General features: G+C 64.9%; 4 protein-coding genes across 4 annotated transcripts; all 4 read left to right on the forward strand.

The window, feature by feature from the left end:
• Positions 1 to 880: 880 nt before the first annotated feature.
• On the forward strand, positions 881 to 1,579 carry LDBPK_010710 (hypothetical protein, unknown function; the record flags this gene model as incomplete). Its single annotated transcript, XM_003857836.1, has 1 exon — positions 881 to 1,579. The coding sequence occupies one exon, from the start codon at positions 881 to 883 to the stop codon at positions 1,577 to 1,579; it is 699 nt and encodes a 232-aa protein (XP_003857884.1).
• Positions 1,580 to 4,018: 2,439 nt separating this feature from the next.
• Positions 4,019 to 5,584, forward strand: LDBPK_010720 (hypothetical protein, unknown function; the record flags this gene model as incomplete). Its single annotated transcript, XM_003857837.1, has 1 exon — positions 4,019 to 5,584. The coding sequence occupies one exon, from the start codon at positions 4,019 to 4,021 to the stop codon at positions 5,582 to 5,584; it is 1,566 nt and encodes a 521-aa protein (XP_003857885.1).
• A 2,166-nt stretch (positions 5,585 to 7,750) lies between these two features.
• LDBPK_010730 (ubiquitin activating enzyme, putative) lies at positions 7,751 to 9,370 on the forward strand (the record flags this gene model as incomplete). The annotated part of the gene is made up of 1 exon (XM_003857838.1): positions 7,751 to 9,370. One exon carries the CDS (start codon positions 7,751 to 7,753, stop codon positions 9,368 to 9,370), a length of 1,620 nt encoding a protein of 539 aa, XP_003857886.1.
• A 1,552-nt stretch (positions 9,371 to 10,922) lies between these two features.
• LDBPK_010740 (hypothetical protein, conserved) lies at positions 10,923 to 14,834 on the forward strand (the record flags this gene model as incomplete). The annotated part of the gene is made up of 1 exon (XM_003857839.1): positions 10,923 to 14,834. The coding sequence occupies one exon, from the start codon at positions 10,923 to 10,925 to the stop codon at positions 14,832 to 14,834; it is 3,912 nt and encodes a 1,303-aa protein (XP_003857887.1).
• Positions 14,835 to 15,335: the final 501 nt, after the last annotated feature.

Genomic DNA, 15,335 nt, shown 5'->3' on the forward strand with positions numbered 1-15,335 from the left:
GGGGGGGGGAGGGGGCCTGTGAAAGGGTTATTGAGGGCTGGCGTAGAGTCGGCGTTGGCGTGATGGGATGACCTCACGTTGCGAGGAAGAGGAAGAGGAGACGAGACGAGACGTTGTCTGGTCGACTTTGCGGGCGCGCGCGCAGGCACAAGTAATGCATATCCCTATGCATCTAGCTATCTATCTCACTGAACTCCCAGTGCGCGCGAGAGAGAGGGGGTGGGACGGGCTCGTGATGCCGTTGCGTGCGTCTCTCTGCTTCTCTACCTCTGCGGTCACGGAGGCCCACACACACACACACACACACGCACGCGCACTTTATTCATCGCCGTCGTCCAATTCTGCTCTCTGCACCTTGTGCAAGGGCGCATGTGTCTGCCGGCATCTGCGTCGCGCGGGTCTGCAGCACAGGCGGACAGCGACTCGGTCCTCAGGACCCTCCCCCCCCCCCTTTTTTCGATATACGGCACCGTGACCCGTTGCACGCGGAGACGCGTGGGCCAGATGCGCTGTCGCCGGACGTGGATGGATCAAGCAGTAAGCGTCTCTACTCCGCGCCCTCGCCCCTTCAAACCTGTCCTTGTCCACCCATCTCCTCTCTCGCTCCGCTGCTTGCACGCTCATCATGGGTGCCGGTTGTGGGCGGTCGCCACATCAATCCTCACACACACACACACACGCATGTATACACGTGTGTGTGCGCGCGCGTGCGTGCGTGCCGTCCCCTTCGCGGCAGCTCCTCCAACTGCCTTAGCCCGCCCATTCCGTTTTCCGCTGCCTCTCTCTCTCCACACCCCACCACCACCACCACCACCACCACGGCCACCTCGCGGCAAGACAAGAAGCAGCCCACAACGCCAGCAGCACAGCACCACCCACCATGAGCAAGTCCGACCTTGCCAACGACGCGCAGGTGCCCATGCGCGCCACGGTGCTGCGATTCGGCGACGACGTCGAAGGCGCCAGCTACCCGGAAGCCGCTCTCGCCATCGAAGATGCTGCGGTGCCGGCCGAGGCGGAAGTCGATGTGTGCCACGGCAGGGACAGTAGTGGCGGCGATCATGAGAGCGTGCCGCACCCCGCACAGACCCCGCGGCACGACTTCACGAGTGGCATCCTCGACTGCCACGAGAGCTGCGCCGTGTGTCTCGACGCTTGCCTGTGCATGTACTGCACCGCCAGTGCGCACCACAACTTTCTCATAAACGACACGGAGGGTATTTACCTCCCCGTCTGCTGGGGGCTGTTCTGCGTCGATGTCGGGCTCAGCGCAGTGTCCTCGTACCTGCCGAGCTCGCTCCACTTCCACACCTACTTTATGCGCAGCGCCATCCGCAGCCGCTACAACCTGCACTCGGCGGGCGCGCCTGTCAACTCCAATACGCACGGCAGCAGCAGCAGCAGCAGCGGCTGTGGCTGTTCGACGGAGTCGATTTTGGATCTCCTGACCGTATGGTTCTGCCTGCCGTGCGCCGTTGCCCAGCATCAGCGCGAGATCATGCACCAGGGCGACTGGTGCGGCGGCGTCTTCAGCAACCGTTACTCGCTGCAGGCCCCAGCGACAGTGCACACAGTCTAGCTGACGGCACCCGCTCGGCAGGAGAGGGAAGGGGAGGACGGGATCGGACTGGCTAAATGGCACTAGAGTCATCTGTGCATGCATGGGTCTTCGCATGGTGCCTTTAGATGGTGCAACACGCACGCACTCGCCGCCGACATCACCCCTCACCGCTGCGCCTTCAGCGCTCCCCCTCCCTCAACTACGGCCATCTGTGTTTGCCTTTGTGTTTCTCTGCCCCGCCCCCCCCTACCCCACTCACTCACTCGTACTCCCTCGTCCAATCATCTTCCAACACCACCACCACCGGCGGCAGCGGCAGCGGCAGCGGCAACAGCGTATATATATATATATGTGTGTGTGTGCGTGTGTGTCTGCTTGCTTCCCCCTTGCTCTCCCTCGGCCACGTACCTCATCGCACGCGCACACACGCACACACTGTCCGCGTCCGTGTCCGTCTCTCGCGTGCTTGCTTCCGATCTCTTGACCATCACACCCCCTCCCCCGCCCCCACCCCCTCGATGCTCTCGCTGTGGTTGGTGTTCTGCTTTCCGGGTAGATTGGGCGTATCGTTGGTCCCGCTTCCATGTGCTTGCTGTTCTCTCTATATATATATTTCGTGAATCGGTGGACGGTTGTTCGGACGTGCCGCGCGGCAGCGGCGGAGAGTGTGCGTTGGTGTGCCGCCCGTCCATGTGCTTGTGCTCTCTCTCTGTGTATGTGTTTTCGCTCAGCGTTTGTGTGTGTGTGTGTGTGTGGAAGCGCTGGGCATCAGGGCGTCGTTGTCTGACGCATGAGCGGACACCACCACTCCACCACCACCAAAACCACCACCCTCGCCCCTCGACCCGCGCGCATGCATTCCCCCAGACGCAGGCCAGCGGTGCGGTGGCATCGGATGAGGCAAAACGCGGAGCCCCTTCCCCTTTCCCACTGGCCACCACCTCGATGCTCTCTCCTTCACAGCAACGCTGATCACCTACGCGCGTGTGAAGGGTGCGAGTGACGGTGATGATGATGGTTTATCAACCCCGATCCCCCTCGCCCTCCTCCTCCTTCCCTCGCTGCACACATGCGGACAAGCGAAGCTCACCCACACGCACACACACACTCCGCCTCTCCCCTCTCCGCTCACCCACAGACACGCACACGTACCCGCGCTGTCGCACGCTCGCGCCGGCGACAGGCGAGCCTGTGTGCCTCCTTCTCTGCCTCCTTTCCCTGTTCGCTCCGTCCTACTCTGCCTCGATGTCCTCCAAGTCGCCATGCCCGCCGTGCGTTGGGCGCAGGCGCTGCACGTACCGCTCTTCATCGTCTTGTGGGCGTCTGCGCGCGCGCGTATAGGTATTTCCCTTCCCTTGCCAGCATGCGCGTGTGCGTGTGTGGTGAGAGAAGGAGAGAAGGGCGGGGGAGGAGCGTGTGCGAGGGCGTTGCACGGGAGGCCATGAAGCGAGTCGGGCATCGTCGTCGCCATCGGCCGGGCCTCTGGTCTGTGTGTATGTGTATGTGTGTGCGTGTAGGGGAGGGAGGGGCGATGTGTGCACACACACTCGGTTGCTGGCGTAGGACAGAGAGACGACGGCAAGGAGGAGCGCACGCCCAGGCAGGGGGTGGGGTGGGGTGGGGTGGGGGGAGCGCGTCGTCAGCATACCCAAGGCACGCCTTCGGCTTCCTGTGTTTCGATAACGCAGCTGCTCCTCTCGGCAAGGCAAGCGCATGCGCGCGGACGCGGGTGTTCGCGGCGTCGCCAGTGTAGTCTCCCCTCACCGAGTTGCTCTGTTTCTCTGACGTCACCGCCGGCGAATCCGGTGTGCGAGTGGTGGAAAGACCGAGGGAGGGGGAGGAAGGAGGGGACTGTGCGCACGCCTTCTCTGATCGCGATATCGCGGGCAGGCGAGAACCCGAAAGATCGCACATGTATCGCGATGCAAGCGATGAGTCTACGGCTCGGCTGCCATCTGCACGACCGCCGCAGCCGCAGCGCCAAGAGTTCAGGGCAAGTGTAGATGCTCCTTCCCCTCACCAGAGCTCGCCTCAGGAGGCGCGCGCACGTGCCTACAGAGCGAATCGCATGTCGCGGGATTCGCCGAGTCGCGTGTGGAGTCCTGACCTTCCCCTCCTTGCCTACCCTCCTCCCTCAACCCCGTCCCCGCTGGCGCCTCGCAGGCATCTGCCAAGCAGATCTGTATCCCATGCACACACCGACTCACCTCCGCACCACTTCTCTCGCTCTCGCCTCTCGCCCTCGCTTTTTCTGTCCGTCAGCTACGCACAACGACTTCGTCACCGTCGCGCGCCCTGTTTCCCAGCACAAGTCTCTGGGCACACGCAGAACACGTATCGGTCATGTCCACATCCTTGCCGCTCTCGAGCAGCCACTGCACGGCCAACGAAAATGACAGCAGTGCGCCGCTGTCGCTGCTGCCGCAACCCCATCAACAACGACACCAGCTGCAGGCGATGGTGTACGTGCCGCCATCTAGTGAGGTGCATGGTGTGCCAATCCTCTACCGGCAGAACGACGGCACGGACGCCCCGGCGCCGCTGGTCGATGAGCTTCGGCGCAGTGCATTTTACCGAAGCAACAGCAGTGGTGCCGCCCTCAGCACTCGAGGGAGTCTCCACAGCGTCGTCACGGGCAGCGATGCGCCCTCGTCTCTGCCGGGCAACTCGGTGGGAAGCGGGTCAGGCCATAGCGGATGGTCGCCTGCAATCTCTGGACTACCCGGAGTGCAGCGGGAGGAAGCGCTGTCGACGAACAACACGGGCAGCGACAGCTCCGCACAGACCAGCTTGCACTACATGCAAGGTAGCACCGGTAACAACAACGGCTCGTACATGGCGGTGGTGAAGCCCGTCTTCAACTGGTCGCAGCGCACGCAGTACGCAGCGCCGCCACAGCATCCGTACATGGCATACCACTACCAGCTGCAGCAGCAGCAGCCCTACACGTTGTCCGCCTGCATGGCAGCGCCGCCCGGGTCGCCAGCATTCTGCCCGCCTTCCGCGCAGTACCAGTACGCCTATGTGCCTGCCGCCAGTTACGTGGCGACAAGCAGCTGTGCATGCAGTGGCAGCAACGACGGTCCGCTGCCGTATCCGCTGCAGCCCGAGGCCGCACCAGGGTATGGTGAGGAGCAGGCATCCCTGCTGTGGAACACAGGCCTCTTCGGCCTCGCCACGGACGTCCCCTCTGCCATGGACTCCGTCATGTGCATCTACTGCATCAGCAGCACGCACTTCAACTATCTGTACCGCCAGCAGCGTGGCATGTTCGATCCGATCACCGCCGCTCTCCTGTGCTTCGATGTTTGTTGGTGCATGCAGTTGTGGCCCGTTGTCACGCCGCTGTCGTCCATCACGTTGCACACGTTCATCATCCGCAGAGAGCTGCGGAAGCGCTATGGCCTCGTCGGCAACGACCTATTCGTGAAGATGGATCGTCTCAATGCCGACACTGCAGCGGCGACGGAGGCGGGCGAGACGGGGGCACAAGCTGAGGAGGCGACGACGGCGGAGGTAGAGTCGCAGCTGCACAGGGCATGCGACAGCGACGTCACGGTGGAGGCTGCGGCTGCTGAGCCAGCAGGCACGGGGGAAGTTGCCGCAGAAGTGACGTCAGTGACGCCCCCGGTCACAGCACCATCTGAAGCTGCCGCGCCACGCACAGGAGAATCGGACGTGATGGCGACACACGCCACGCCGTGTGCCCCATGGTATTCGAAGCTGAAGCTGAGCGAGGAGTGGGAAAGTATCTTTTTGGATGTGCTCGTCTCCTGCTTCTGTGTGCCGTGCGCGGTGGCACAGCACCATCGCGAGTTGTCTATACGCGGCGACTGGCCCGGCAACGCCATTGTGAGTCGAGGCGACTTCACCGCCCGCGGGCAGCACTACCTCCCGCATGGGCTGCAGCACCAACATCCGCAGCTGGGCGGGACGGTGATGCCGATGATACCCGTTGAGCCACCGGTCATAACCGTCGCTGGTGTCGGCGCGGGTGGTGTAACGCTGACGAACATGGCGTAACCTCTTTCACAATGTGTGCCGACGCGTGCGCGTCGGCGTGCCGGTGCGGCTCTCGTTTGTGTGTGTGTGTGTGTGTCTTTCTCACCGCGCGTCCACACGATGCCTAGTCCCTACCCCACCCCACTCCCTACTCCACCACAGCGGTTGTGATGCGTGAGTCCTGCGCTCGTGAGGCCCCCCCCCCACTCCACACACCCCACATCCCTCGTGTGGGGCGGGGGGAGGCGCTCCAGCTCTCTCGCTCGGTGTGGGTGCTCCTATCGACCTTGCTCTCTCTCTCTCCTCTCTGTCAGCGCTTGGTATCTGCCTATCTGCCTACATATATATATATATATATGCGTATAAACATCTATACACTTATTGGTGGGTGGGTGGGTGGCAGACGCTCCTGTCTCTAACTCTGCGTTGTCCGAAGCAGACGCTCATCGATGTACCCATCCCATCTCCCTCCATCAACCGATCCTCCTTCTCTTCCGCGCGTGCTGCTGTCCTTGTTCTTGTTTCCGTGTTGTTGTCGTCATCGTCTTCTGTTGATACGGCAGGCAACGATCATCATGGTGTCCATGATGATCCTCCATCTCTCTGCGTGCCTGCCTGCCTCTCTGTTGGCCCGTGTGGTTCCGTGCATGTGTTTCTCTACCGACAGTACTCGCCGGCGCCATCCCCTCCTCCTCCCTCCGCCGCCGTCCCCCGCTCACTGTCATGTGAGCTTGAGCATCTCATGTCTCCGGCTCTCTTTGCGGCGTGTGACGTCGCTTTTTCGTGTCGTCGAGTCTCCTCGTGCTCCCACCTCCCCCCCCCTCCCTCCCTCCCTCTCCTTGCGTCTGCATCCGTCGGTGTCCGTGTGCGGATCTGCCGCCGCGCTGTGCGCACGAGAGTATTGGCTGCCACCAGTGAGCATGTCTCTGCTTGAACCTCCATATACGCCTGACCGCGCACACACACGGGGCACACCGCGAGAGACGCACCAAGCGCCTGTGTATGTGTGTGTGTGTGTGTACCAGAAGGAGACGGAGACGTACAAGACTCGTCGTTCTGCGTGGTGACGCCAACGGATTCGCTTGCGACCAGCTCATGGTGGTTTGCGGTAGATGCTAAGAAAGGAGTGCGGAGGAAGAAAAGACGCCGCACCCACGCGCACACGCGCGTGGGTGTCTTTCTGCTTTTTTATTTGATGCCCCAGTGTGCGGCGGTGGATGCCGAATCTCTTGGTTACCCAAATCACCGGTCGTATCACTGGCGTGGCCCGTCTCGGCGTAGGTGTCGTGATCGCAACGATCAGCTTGCACTTCACCATCGTTGTTGTCCTTGTTAGGCGGGGATGGCCGACGTGGTAATCCCGAAGGCGTGCCTTGGGCATGCTGACGACGCGCTCCCCCCACCCCACCCCACCCCACCCCCTGCCTGGGCGTGCGCTCCTCCTTGCCGTCGTCTCTCTGTCCTACGCCAGCAACCGAGTGTGTGTGCACACATCGCCCCTCCCTCCCCTACACGCACACACATACACATACACACAGACCAGAGGCCCGGCCGATGGCGACGACGATGCCCGACTCGCTTCATGGCCTCCCGTGCAACGCCCTCGCACACGCTCCTCCCCCGCCCTTCTCTCCTTCTCTCACCACACACGCACACGCGCATGCTGGCAAGGGAAGGGAAATACCTATACGCGCGCGCGCAGACCTCCACAAGACGATGAAGAGCGGTACGTGCAGCGCCTGCGCCCTCCCCTCCCCTCCTCACACACACTCTCTCTCTGCGTCGGCATTGCCCCTAGTCGCTCTTGTGCGTGTACCTGTGTGTAGCGTCGCGCACGTCTGCGCCACGCAGGCCAACGGCGCAGGGATCGGAAACGAGCACTGCAGAAGGGGGGACCCCCCCCACGCACAAGCGGTCGCGGCCAAGGCACCGCGCGCACTCGCTTCGTAAGGTGGGGACTGTCCAACCTCGCGCCACCGTCACCGCCACCGCCACCACCACCACCCGCCATTAGCCCTCTGAACCCCTGAAGAAGACGGCAGCTGCTCTCTCGCTCGCCGACCTCGCACGTGGTGAGGCCCCTCCCCTCTTCCTCCGTTGTGTCCATCTCACGCGTTGTGCTGTGTCGTGTGCGTGCATTGAGCAAGAAGCAACGCACCAGTGCCCGCAGCACGATCACGTCAGCCGATGTCGTCACAAACGCCGTCGCGGCTGGCCTTCACGCAGGCAAGCGACGCACTGGCAACGCTAACCAGCCCATCCGCCCAGTTCGCCACCGCCGACTTCGACCCTGCACTGAAGGATTGGTCGTTTGTGAAGCCGCTGGTCGTCGGCGCCGGCGGCATCGGCTGCGAGCTCCTACACCTCCTCGCCCTAAGCGGCTTCGCACACCTCACCGTGATCGACATGGATCTCATCGAACTGTCGAACTTGAATCGTCAGTTTCTCTTCACGCATAGCGACATCGGCAAGGCCAAGAGCACCACGGCAGCGGCGGCGGTGCAGGCGCGATGCCCTGGAGTGTCCGTCACGGCAGTCGTCGGCTGTCTAGAGGATCAACCGGACGACTTCTACCGCAGCTTCGACGCGGTGCTGCTCGCTGTCGACTCGATTCCGGCGCGGCGCTGGATCAACCGCAAAGTCGCCGAAATCGCCAAGCGCGTCGTCGTCCCTACCCCTGCGTCCGCGTCGCCGCCCGCAGCACGGTCGACAGCACCGCCAGAGGACGCAGTAGCAGCCTCCACGGCACAAGCACCGGCTGTAGTGTACCGCGTCGGCGACTACGTGATGGAAGACGCCAAGCTGATCATCGACACCGGCACGGAGGGCTTCGAAGGGCACTGTCGAGTCATTCACATGGCGCACAACCGCACCCCATGCATCGAGTGCGAGATGTACCTGTACAACGACGGTGCCACACGGGCAACGGTGCCGCTGTGCACCCTCGAGTCGGTGCCGCGCGCGCCGGAGCACTGCGTTCTCTACGTGCAGCTGAAGGAGTGGCCAGAGCATCACCGCCATCGGCGCCGGCGTCGCAGCCAAGGCGATGATGGCGACGGCGCAGTCGCTGGTGGAGGGTGCGAGGAGGACAGCAAGGACGGCGACAGGGACGAGCCACTGGACCCCGACAACGCCGAGCACGTGCGCTGGGTCGCGGAACGAGCACGAGCGCGCCAGGCCGCGTTCGGCATCGGCGGCGCTCCGATCGATGACTTGTTCACGGTCGGGGTGATCAAGAACGTGGTGCCCGCCGTCGGCTTCACCAACGCATACGTGGCGGGGCAGGCTGTGACGGAGCTCATGAAGTGGTTGACGGGGTGTGCGCCGGAGTTGAACAACTACGCCTTTTACAACGGTGCCACCGAGACGGGTGTGTACACGAACGTCGAGCCGTGCCGCGGAGCCCCGATGCACGGCAGCGGCGACGTGGCGGGTCGCTGTCTGGTCTGCGAGCCGCGTCCCGTCGTCGCGGTCGACGCGAGTGCCGTCAGCGCTGTCGCGTTCCGTGACGGGCTCATTGAGCTGCTCGCGCCGGATGCCACCGCGGCGGCAATGCTGCGCAGGGGCATCGTCTTACTGGTCTTCCAGTCGGCGTCGAGGCTCGTGGAAGTGCCACTGCCGAACGCCGTCAAGGAAGCGGGAGCGGTGAAGCACGAGAGCATCGCCAGCATGCTCTGCGCCGCCGGCCACGAGGAATTTGTGAAGCAGTGGAAGGATGGTGCGCGCATGGCCACGGTGGAGTGCTTCGGCGCAGCCGACAACGCACGCGTGTCGGCGCTGGTGCAGTGGCGGGGGCCGCCTGTGTGAGCGTAAGACCACGACGGCGTAGATGCGCGACGGGGAGAGCGGTGGTCCTGTCGCTGGTCACCCTTGCGCAGACTCCAGCGCGGGGGGAGGGGAGAGGGGGGAGGGTGCACCCTCCCGCCTCTTCGCTCTCGCGCGCTCTCTGCCTGGGGTTTGTCCTTCAGCTTGCGTATTCACGGTTCGCTCGTACAACGCACACGCACACACAAGCGCGCGCCTGCACATCGCAGAATGTGCAGAGACGCTTTCCATTCTCGCTGCCGCTGCGGTGCGATCTGCCCAAGCGCACAGATGCCCGTAAGGTCGGCTCGGCACGCACACCGCGCCCCACCCCCACCCTCCCCTCCTCCGCGCATCGTCGTGCCAACGACCCGCCACACACTTCTCACCCATCGCCTTCTTCTTGCGCCCCCCCCTCCTCGTCCTCCTCCTCTACTCTGCAAAACGACGCCTGCTCCGACAAACCGCCACGCGCACGAGCCAGATCTATCTCGCCCATAACAGCATCATGCAGCCCTCGAGGACCGCTACGGTCACGCGAGCCCACCTCTCGCAGCTGCGACGTCTGCCAGGGTGTGCGGCATCGCCGTCGACGGCAGCGTCGGTCGCTCCCGTGCCCCTCGCGTCGTCGTCGATGATGATGAGCTCGTCTTTTCCATACAGAGGCCACGCTCTTGATTTCGCGGAGGCGGGAGCATCAGCGATGGCATCGCGAACGAGGGCGTGGCGTACTGCCGCCTTCGAGCTCCGAGGGCTTGGCAGCTTCAGGCTTTCGTCGCAGCCAAGAGGCCGGCGTTGCTACGCAACTAGTACCGCCACCGCAACGTCGGCCCAGGCGAGTACAGCAGCAGCGAGCGGGTCCGCATCCACGCAGCCGCAAACGGCACGGCGTCGCCACGTGATGGACCTCGGCAACAATCTTTCGGTGGTGCTCCCTGCCTCCGGCCCCTCGCCCACGCCGTCTTCGCCGAGGCACCATCGTGGCAGCCGCCGGCACCATGGCCGCACAAAGAGCGGGGCCACCGGTCATCACTCCCGCGGCGAGCATCGGTACGTCTCCACCGATGACGGCAGCACAGAGGCCAGCGCAGCGGACGGTGCCGTGCACGTGCAGTCGCGGGAAGCGTTGAGGCAGCCGCCTCGGCCTCGAAGGCACACGCGGCAAGCGACCCCGGCGTCGCTGCTGGTGGGGCAGCAGCGTGCTACCCAAGGAGAGCTGGAGGGCAATGAAGACGGCCTTCTCCGCATCCCTCGCACGGCGGCCGAGGCGGTCGCGCTGCTGGAGTGCGCGACGGTGCTGGAGGCGCTCGAGCTCTCTTCTTCGGCGCACTTGCCGCGGAGCACGGCGGCTCCGGCCTCGACGTCGACAGCGGCTGCACCGAGCGACGTGCGCGCCAACTTCGAAGAGCTGCAAACGCGGGCGCTGCCGCTTCTCTTCCACTTCGCGCGCGTTGCCGCCACGTCGTCGGCTCCGTTAGCCGGCGACGCAGCAGCGGCCGTCACCGACGCGAGGCTGGCAGCGGCGCTGCAGTGCCTGGCAGCCCATCTGCAGTACATGGCAGCGGCCACACGCACGGATGGGCTGCGGCACGTATCGGCGCTGCCGCCAGCGGTGGTCGTGGCGCTGTGGGAACAGGTGATGCCGTACGTGCACCAACGCGTTGGCGAAGCGGAGGCACCACCACTACCGCCGTTACAAGGGAATCTCGCGGAGCTGGAGGAGGAGGAGGACGGCGGCGTGCACAAGAGCGCGGGCGAAGCAGTGACTTCAGGGCCCGGCGACGGCGCGGGCGCAACGACTGAGCTGCGGAACGCCGCGGGCGCTCTCGCATTCTCGGCAACCGCGGCAGCGACTCGCCCCGCTTCCACGGCCTCAATGAAGAACTCTGTGTACATGCCGCTTCGCCGCGCCCTTGCCCTGCACACGCGGCAGATCGCGTCCTTGCTGCCGCCGCCTGCCCTCGCGCTCGTGCTCACACGCATATACCAGTGCGGCGCGCTTTCCGATGACGTTCTTGGCCCAATCGCCGCCGACTACCTCGAGGCGCTGCGGAGGAGTGGGCCAGGTCAGACGGCAGGCGGCGGTGACGTGATCGCGGCGCTGCGGCAGCGTGTCCTCCGGCTGCCGAGCGGCGACGGCCTGGGCGCGGCCCCACCGGCTGTCGCCTTTACCGGAGCCGCGGCCGTGACAATGGCACGACTGCTGGGCCGCGCGGCGATACCCGGTCATCACCAACTCCACCGGTTCTTTCACCTTGCGTTGCTACCTGAGGTCACCCTAGCACTAGCGCGCGCGGCAGAGCGGGCCGCTCAGAACGTCGCTGACGAAGCCACGGGTGAGGCTGTCGAGGCGCTGCCTGGCGCGGCCGTGCTGCTGGACTTGACCGCGGCCCTACGCCACTACGCCGTCTCTGGGCACGCTGTCACGCACCTGACGACGCTCTGGATGGCGTACTTTGCGCGTCGCCCGTGCGCGGACGACGCCGCGGCCGCCTTGGCGGACTGTACGGCGTTGCTGCGAGCTCTGTCAAGCGTGCCATCCGCGTCCAACCGCACGCAGCGGCGGCAAGCGCGCAACATCCGTGTCGATGGCGGCCACGGTGGATTGAACGCCCCGCAGCAGCGGAAGCAGCTGCTAAAGGTGACGGATGAAGACTACTACCCATTAATGGACGTTGTGTGCGCGCGGGTGTGCCGCGTGTGCAACCATCTGCAGAGTCCTGCCGCCACCAGCGACGTGGCGACGGTGGCCCCGACGCAGCTGCTGGCGCTGCTGTGTTTGTTGTTGCGTGTGAGCAGTCCGCACTGGGCCGAGACTTACGAGATTCTCGCCAGCGCCGTTCTCGCCGCACTCGCCTCCACGGCAGCTTCCCGTGCCGCCTTAGCCCCGTCACAGCCGGGAGACGAAGAGCTGGAGGGCTTGCTTCCTCTGGCTGCGGCACGGCGCACGCTGCACGCGCTGCTGCACCGCAACTCGCTCATCCCTGATCATCCGCTGCATCGTGTACTGCTGCGGCGCCTTCTGCACTCGCCGGCTGCGATGACGGACACCGCGGTGGCGTCGCAGGTGCTGTTGGGGCTGGAGCTGATGGTCCCCGAAGAGGAGGGCAGCGCGCACACCGATGGAGGCTCGATGACCACCGAGACGCCCGCGGCTGCGGAGGGCAGCAGCCGCAGCAAAAACGCTGTTGTGACCATTGCCGCCAGTGCATCTGCTAGGCCGACGGTGGCGCTTGTGGCAACCGCGACTGGCACGGCAGCCCAGACGTTCATGTCCACGGTCGCCATCACCCCTGATGACCGCCACCGCGCCCTGCAGGTGTTTCGTCGGCTCGGCCGCTCCGTCACCCCCACCGCCTTTGTGGCGGGGCTGTGCGTCGTCGCGCTGGACACGCTCCCCCGCACCGCGCAGGTTGCCGTCGTGAATCACCTCACGTCCGTCGCCTCCGCCGTGTCCCCGTCGTACTTGGTCAAGGGCATGGACGCGGTGGTCCGTCAGCTGCCCTCGTCCGCCATCGACGATGTGTCGGTGCAGCATTGGTTTTCGCGCTTCACTGCCCGGGACGTTGTGCGACGCGTCGACCCTGTCGGCTGTGCCGTGCTGCTGGACATGCTGTCTGCGAACCCGCGGTACCAGCGCAACTGCGCGCTGGCGAAGGAGTGCATTACACGCCGCGTTGGCGTGGCGCTGCGGCAGACGGGGGAGGACGGAGCCGGCAACGACGCGGCGAGCGCCGTGTCTCTCGAGGCGCTCCCGCGCATTGTGGCGGCCCTGCAGCGCGCCAACGTCTTTCTGCCACAGTACTACTCGCGTGCGTGTCGGCTGTTGCTTGGTCAGGTGGAGCAGGCCCCTCTTGGTGAGATGCTGGAGTCGTTCGCGGTCGTCGCTGAGGCGTACATGAGCCGCCAGCGCAGCGAGGCGCAGGCGAGCGTCTTCAAGGATGTGTGGGAGCTCTTGCGTGGTCGTGTAATGGAAGAAGCAGGGCGGCTGGCGTTGCACGAGACGCTCATGGCCATCAACGGGTTTGCGGCGCTCGATGTGACGGACCACGCGCTTTTCGGCGTCCTCGTCTACCGGCTTTGGCTGTGCCTGTGCACAGCGGAGGCGCAGGTGGCCGACGCAGCAGCGACGTCGAGGTCTTGTGGCGCGTCGAGTGCAGACCCAGCGGTCGCGGCACCCGGCGTACCGGCGATGCGTCCGGTGCGCTCTGCGCAGCAGCCAAGCGAGAACGGCGAAGCTGCCGCCTCGGCAGCTGCCACGACTGACGACAAGGACGAGGCCGCGGAGGCGCAAGTGCACAGGCGTGTACAGGCTGCCCAGCACGTGCTGCGCACCCTGACGCCAAGCGCAGTGGCGGTCGTGACAGCCACGCTCCTCGCCAGAAGCGACGTCCGTGCATCTTACGCGGCACAAGCGCGTGCGGCGGCGGCGGCGGTGGGCGGGGTAAGAAAAGGCGAAGACGGAGACGACAACGCTGTCCGCACCCTGCTCCCATGGATGCTTCTCGGTCTCCGGGACTGCCGCGCGGAGCTCTACCCGGTGGACGTGGTGCACTTGATGCCATCGCTCCTGGAGCACTACGCAGCCGCCGCCACAGTCGAAGATGCGAGTGCCCCGACGGTCTGCGCGGACCGCAACGCAGCGCTGCTGCACAACGCCTACGATGCCTGCCGGAGCACATTCCTTCTCATGTACACCCTCTTGCCGGACACCGTCGCCGCAGCAGAGGAGCCGCTGCTGCCCCTCGCGGAGCAGCAGCGCATTTCGGCGCAACGCTCGCAGTGGACACCGGCGACGAAGCTGTCCGTCGAGGTGGTGCCTCGTCCGTGGTTCGCGACCTTACTTGTCAGTCTCAGCAGCGCAGCCCTCGTCGACGTGGCCGTGGCGCTCGCGTGCGTGCGGCGTGCGTGTACACGCCGCGTCTGCAGTGATCTGCTGCCCATCGCCCAGCTCGTTGACGTCTGCTTGAGCCTGTGCTGGCTGACCACCTCAACGGGTCTCCGCACAGCCACCAAGGGCGCCAGTGCCGCTGCACACAGGAGCGACGATGATGCGCAGGCTCCCGCCACGCCACCGGCGACGCGTCAGGGCGAGCCCTCCTCCCCGTCGCTGCCCGCACCTGGTGATATTCTCCGCACTGCCATGGCCACGGTACTCTCCGCGCTGTGGAAGCGCAGCGACGAGCTCACACGCGCGCAGATCGGCGCGCTACTTCGCTGCCTGCGCGACACGTACGGCGCCGACAAGGTCGACGCCGACTTCGTAGAGCGACTGGAGGCGCAGAGGGCGCTGCTACTCTCTCAGAGGCAGCAGAAGGGGCCGGCAGCCGCAGCGGCGGGCTCCGCCAGCGCGACCGAGGCGGCGAACGGCGGCAGTGACGGCGCTAGCGCCGCGTCCCCACCACAGCAGCAGAGACCGAAACCCCTCCCTCGGCTGGACCCAAAAGACCTCTTCAGCACAACGTAATGTATGCGCAGGCGCCGCCGCCCCACCAACGGTATCGCAGCCGCGTGCGAGTCAACGCCTCCCCCCACCCCACCCCACACACACACACACACGCACACGAAAAAAAAACGCGTCTGTTGCACTCTGCCATGCAGGAAAGGCTCTCCTCCCACCTATGCAGCGGCAGTGGCCGGCAAACACCGCGACTGCGGTAACCGCGCCAGTCAGTTCACAGCTGAGGAGGGGCGAGGCCCCGATAAAGGGTAAGCTATGGTGATGGCTGCTATTGTGGTTGTGGTGTGTGGCTTCTCCATCTCTCATTGCACGAATGTGCGTGCGTGCGTGTGTGTGCGTGTGTGTGTGTGCGTGTGTTGGTGCCAGTGCCGGAGATGGCGCGCACACACATACACGCACACGCACGCACCACCACCCCCTCCTGTGCCCGGGAGGATCTCAACTGGCTTTGCTGCCGTGTCTGTGCGTCCATGTCCGCCAATGAGCGAGAGGCATGGACGGATAGGG

This window comes from Leishmania donovani, chromosome 1, assembly GCF_000227135.1.
Source record: "Leishmania donovani BPK282A1 complete genome, chromosome 1".
NCBI classification, from domain to species: Eukaryota; Euglenozoa; class Kinetoplastea; order Trypanosomatida; family Trypanosomatidae; genus Leishmania; species Leishmania donovani.